At 44.5% G+C, this 6,000-nt stretch overlaps 1 protein-coding gene across 1 annotated transcript in view; it reads left to right on the top strand.

Moving 5' to 3' along the window:
• Positions 1-1,102: 1,102 nt before the first annotated feature.
• The window catches only part of LOC137413133 (polycystin-1-like), a 162,442-nt gene continuing 157,544 nt past the window's right edge, over positions 1,103-6,000 (top strand). The window contains exon 1 of the mRNA XM_078767972.1: positions 1,103-1,396. Within this exon, the coding sequence (XP_078624098.1) occupies positions 1,103-1,396 (294 nt within the window). The remainder of the gene's footprint in view (positions 1,397-6,000) is intronic.

Below are 6,000 nucleotides of genomic sequence, written 5' to 3'. Positions count from 1 at the left end.
CTTCCCTTCTTTATCCTGTCGTTTAATTCCTCCGTCAGGTCAAATTTCCCCTATTGGTTTTGTTTGGGGGAATAACCCCTGTTTTAAAAGAGCTAAGGTTCTCCTGTCCTTCCTGCGATTCCCACGCACCTAAAGCCACCATTAATCAGACACGTCCAACGTCCAACGGAGTAACAGCCAGTTTGGTCCATCCATTCAGTAGTCTATGTTAACAGGAGAGCTTGGACACGATATTTGGTGCTCAGGATTGGGAAATAAGAACTCTAAATTTAAAACGATCACTCCTGACCAACCCGACATTTGTTGATCAGGAGTGGGATCTGGAACCCAAGGACGTCTAAATTTATCGTTAATTGGTTTCGGGAGAGATACATATATGTTTGAATTGCTTAAGCGTGCACACCACACGGGAAGGAAAGCGCTTACAAAATTACGGATGTGCATGGAATGTCTGTGCGCGGGAGCAGGTAAAATGAAGAAAGTGAGCCGAAGGAGTGTCCTTGGGTATAAATTTCCCCCATTCTTGAGCGGTCTTGCCATGAAGCGGGCGCGATGCCCGACCAGGTCGTGGTTCAATTATTAATGGAAATGAGGGAACAAATGAATAAAAATAAAGACGATTTGGAAAACAAAATGGATGAGAATAAAATGGATATGAGAACACAAGGGGCGCAATTGAAAAATGACAACAGAAATAATATGAAAGAAACAAGGAATGAAATTAATGATTTGAAGTGGTTTGGGGGTGAGGTTGGATGAAATAAAGAATGACCTGGGAGCACAAATTGCTGGAATGGCAAAATGGTTAAATAAAGACCTGGAAGAACATCCCCCAGGGTGAATGTCGCTTTGCTCCGGTGGAAAGAGACCATACACATGGCAAACAAGGTGGAGGGTTTAGAGGTGGAGAGGTTAGGGTCCGTGGTTTGCAGTTCGGCGCTCATGGGTGCACGATTATACCCGACGGGGGGCTCTTCTGACAAATTTCAAAAACAAATCTTGCATTTCATTAAGGCCTCTGCTTTCTCTTTGTATAATGTGCAAATATGAAATTATATTTATTTTTCCTGCTCCTCCCTATTCCCTACCACATATAGGATATATGCAAACGACTGGGTTGGAAAACTTCCTGCCTGATGAAAAGATGAAAAGTACACCAGCTGTCATTGGTTTTGAGGCTCAACAGGCTCGTTTGAATAACCCTTTCAGCCACTGGATTCCAGAGAACACAAAAAACCCTGAGATAAAAGTTTACTTTGGTATGCTTATCGAAGTTACAGGCATCTGCATGCAGGGCTCAGCTCCTTTGTCACAAACAACACCAAGCTGGGTAAAACGATTCGATATATCCTGGCTCTCAGCCTCTCGTGTGTGGTCTACATCGACTCACAAACTGGTAAGGAACAGAATAATTAATTTATGACATGTCAAAGTTAACTATACCATGATGTTATCCATTATCAGCTTGTTTTGAGTGGGTGCTGGTGTGGCACAGGGGTTCACTGTCACCATTCCATTTAAGTGGTGCAAGTGGTAGTTAATATATACTCCCCTCATGGGACAGCTGGCAGCTCATATTCTGGGGGGATTTCACTTCTTGCTTATGAAGGCCAGAGAGCAGGAAATGTGTCCATGGATTGATTCCTTTCCACAGGGGATGGACTGGCAATATTGCCAATAAAAGGTAAAAGGTAGGTTACTATGCATTGTGCAGTGGGTAGTTCTGTGTTTTTCACAACCTGCAACTAAGCCCATCTAATGTTGATACAGTGCCTTCAGAAAGTATTCACATGCCTTGACTTTTTTCACATTTTGTTGTATTACAGCCTGAATTTAAATGGATTAAACTGTGATTTTTTTTGTCACTGATCTATACATACTACCCTATAATGTCAAAGTGGAATTTTATTTTTAGAATTTTTTACAAATTTATTTAAAATGAAAAGCTGAAATGTCTTGAGTCAATAAGTATTCAACCCCTTTGCTATGACACTCCATATTGAGCTCAGGTGCATCCAATTTCCTTTGGTCATCCTTGATATGTCTCCACAACTTGGTTGGAGTCCACTTGTGGCTCATTCAATTGATTGGACATTATTTAGAAAGAAACACCCCTTTCTATACAAGGTCCCACAGTTGACAGTGCATGTCAGAGCAGAAACTCTACCATGAAGTTCAAGGAACTGTTCATAGAACTCTGAGATAGAATTGTGAGGAGGAATAGATCTGGTGGAAGGGGAAAAAAAATTTCTAGAGTGTTGAAAGTTCCCAAGAGTACAGTGAGCTCCATCATTAGGAAATGGTAATAATATGGAACTACCCAGACTCTTCCTAGAGCTTCCTAGTCTGACCAAACTAAGCAACTGGGCAAGAAAGACCTTGGTCAGGGAGGTGACCAAGAACTCAATGACCCCTCTGACAGAATTACAAAGTTCCTTGGCTGAGATGGCAGAACTTGCCAGAAGAACAACAGTCACTGCAGCACTTCACAAATCTAGGCTTTATGGGAGAGTGGTCAGACAGAAGCTATTCCTGAGAAAAAGGCACATGACAGCACACCTGGAGTTTGTAAAAAGGCACGTGAAATACTCAGAGCAGGACACAAAAGATTTTTTTTTGTCTGATGAGACGAAAATTGAAATCCTTGGCCTGAATGCAAAACGCTACATCTGGTGGAAATCGAGCGCAGCTCATCACCCATCTAACACCATCTCTACCGTGAAGCATGGTGGCGGCAGAATCATGCTATGTGGTTGCTTTTCAGCAGCAAGGACTGGGAGACTCAGCAGAAAGGATAGAGGCAACAATATATGGAACAAAATACAGGCAAGTCCTTGAGGAGAACCTGCTTCAAAATGCAAAAGGCCTTGGACTGCAGTGAAGATTTACCTTCCAACAGGATAATGACCTCAAGCATACAGCCAAAGCAACATTGGAATGGCTTCAGAACAAGAACGTGGGAGTCATTGAGTGGCCCAGCCAAAGCCCAGACTTGAATCCCATTGAAAATCTGTGGAAAGACTTGAAGATTGCTGATCACCGACGCTCCCCATCCAACATGACAGAGCTTGAGCAAATCTGCAAAGAAGAATTGTAGAAACTCCCCAAATCTAGATGTGCAAAGCTGATACAGACATACCCAATAATACTTGAAGCTGTAATCGCTACCAAAGGTGCTTCCATGAAGAATTGATACATGGGGTTAAATGCTAATGCAAATTTGATATTTCTGTCTGTTTCATTTTTTTAATTATTTTGTAAATATTTGTAAAAATAAATTCCACTTTGCCATAATGGGGTATTATGTGTAGATCAGTGACAAAAACATCTCAATTTGATCCATTTTAAATCCAGGCTGTAACAACAAAATGTGGAAAAAGTCATGGGGGTGTCAACACTTTCTGAAGGCACTGCATATATTTTATTGCCCTTTGTAGTCAAAGATGGCTGCTCACATGCAACACGTGAACTGCCTGGTGGATTTATTTATACTCCATATAAGAGATATTGTAGGAGTTGCGGATGACGAGAAGAGGAGACACTTCTTAGCTGTTCAAAGCTCCTTTATTTCCACAGAACTCACTCGCGACCGGAACTCATACAGCTTTTATAACGCACAAATCCTCTTCGGGGGGCGTGGCTCCAACAACCGCGCGCACGCCACGCCCACACCATCAAAAGCCCCACTGGCCCGTGCCTGTGGATTATGTCCCAATAAGGTAACCCCCACATGCGCCCCCCAATAATTCACTCGCACGGGCAATGTCAGTTTTCGGGCGGCCTTAACCACCCGGCCGAAACGACTCATGACCCGAGCTGGGACTGTTAGCGGCTTGGCGGTGGGCGGGCCAACCGGGGACTTACCCGAGGGGGGACGGCCCCGCCGTGGGGGTTGAACCAATCGAGGGGACTGGTCTAGGCCTCGGGAGGCTGCTGAGGTTCCTCACGGGCCTCCCGAGGCTGCTGAGGTTCCTCACGGGCCTCCCGAGGCTGCTGAGGTCCTCACGGGCCTCCCGAGGCTGCTGAGGTTCCTCACGGGCCTCTCGAGGCTGCTGAGGTTCCTCACGGGCCTCCCGAGGCTGCTGAGGTTTCTCACGGGCCTCCCGAGGCTGCTGAGGTTCCTCATGGGCCTCCCGAGGCTGCTGAGGTTCCTCACGGGCCTCCCGAGGCTGCTGAGGTTCCTCACGGGCCTCCCGAGGCTGCTGAGGTTCCTCACGGGCCTCCCGAGGCTGCTGAGGTTCCTCACGGGCTTCCCGAGGCTTTGGGAACGACAAGCGGCCGTCTGGTTCGCACAAGCTGAGGCTTAATTCGCCATTCGGAACAGAACCACCCACTGCTAAAAAGCAGTGTCAACTGCTACACTGCTACCCACAGCTACAATGTCAACCTAAGTACGCTTGAGAGCTTTGTACCTTTTATTGACAAAATCAGCAACACCCCATGAGAAGACAATCAATCCAAGAACATGTTTCTAGCTCACTGGCCTTCATCCACCTCCTTCCCATCAAAAACCGAGTTGTGGAACATCCTATTGTTGTTAGGGTTAGGGTTAGTTCAATTTTAGTTCAAGTTAGTAACAAGGTTAGTTAGGGTTCAGTACTACTGCTGCTACTTTTAATTCAATAGTAGACCTTTTGGCATATTTTCAATTTGCACATTGAGTCATTAAATAGGGAAACCAACTATTTTTGAGGTCAAAGGTCAACTCGAGGTCAAACGTACAAAATAATCAATTTTCATCTGAAAAATCATCAATTTTCATCCGATTGACTTGAAAATTTAACAGCATTTGCATTTTGCCTCACTGAATTGGGAAACCTACTATTTTTGAGGTCAAAAGGTCAAAGGTCAACTCGAGGTCATACTTCCAAAATCATCAATTTTCATCGAAAAATCATCACTTTTCATCCTATTGACCCGAGCTTTGATTAAGATCGTCAATTTTGATCTTGATGAAACGGACAATTTGCTCAATTGCAACCTTTTTTCCTGAGTGGGGGGGGGGGGGGGGGGGGGGATGTATTTTGCAAGTATCGTGCTCTGCATGATGTCTTCTTGTTTGTTTCTCTGTCTGTTTGTGAACTTTTGGTTCTGTTTGTGAAAGATTTTGAAGTTCCGGATCTGGATCCGAAATGTTTTTTTATGTGGTTCTTCACCATTGATAGGGCCAAAAACTAAATGTAACATGATATTTCAAAAAGGTTGTTCATGACTTACGACAAAACGAGGTGGATGAATTGGTTCGGTGACGAGAACAAGCCGATTAGATTTTGGTTCAGGTCTGGATCCAGATCCGGCCCATCAGTGGGATACAAAACGTAAAATGTTCAACCTGGCGGTGGTATGCGCTCTACCGAGTGCCCTTCTAGTTTTGTGTTGCAACAATGAACATGCACATTCAGAAAAGTAATACTGTATTGCAATGAAATGTGTAGAGGAATGTAAATCTACTATAAATGGAAGAGGTGTGTGTGTGTATGTGTGTTGTTGTAAGACATGACATTGGTGTGTGAGTAAGTGATTGACAGGATGTGAGGATGTGGCATGCACACTTTTGAGCTATCTCGTCCAGGTTCGATTCCCGACCCGACTTCGATTGGTGTTTCACACGATAGGGCGTCGCACGACAAAGTCCATCATCCGTCGTATGTACGTTAAGCTGGGTGTCCCGTCCACTAGAATTGTTTGGTGAAGGTTTAAGATCCCACCCACGGTGAATTTCACGAAGAGTAGGCGAACTATCGCCGTCATCATGAACAAATTAGAAACTCCTGCCAAAATCGGCTCCAGTCGAACGTCAGGACTAGCCAGCCGGTTCGTGACAGACTTGGGCCAAACTTCCCCCACATTAAAGTAGCTGTCGTAGTAGCAGCAGTGGTAGTAATATTTAATTATTTAATGCTTTCATAACACTGATAGCATTAGATTGAGGTGAGGTGGTCCCAGTTAACACATCTAATTTGTCCTCGGGATTAAGTTTTCACCAAACTTCGGAACATC

Source organism: Myxine glutinosa, chromosome 14 (genome assembly GCF_964187855.1).
Source record: "Myxine glutinosa chromosome 14, kmMyxGlut1.1, whole genome shotgun sequence".
In the NCBI taxonomy this organism is placed as follows: domain Eukaryota; kingdom Metazoa; phylum Chordata; class Myxini; order Myxiniformes; family Myxinidae; genus Myxine; species Myxine glutinosa.
The sequence above is the reverse complement of the archived record's forward strand: the minus strand, read 5'-3'. Positions and strand labels throughout refer to the sequence as shown.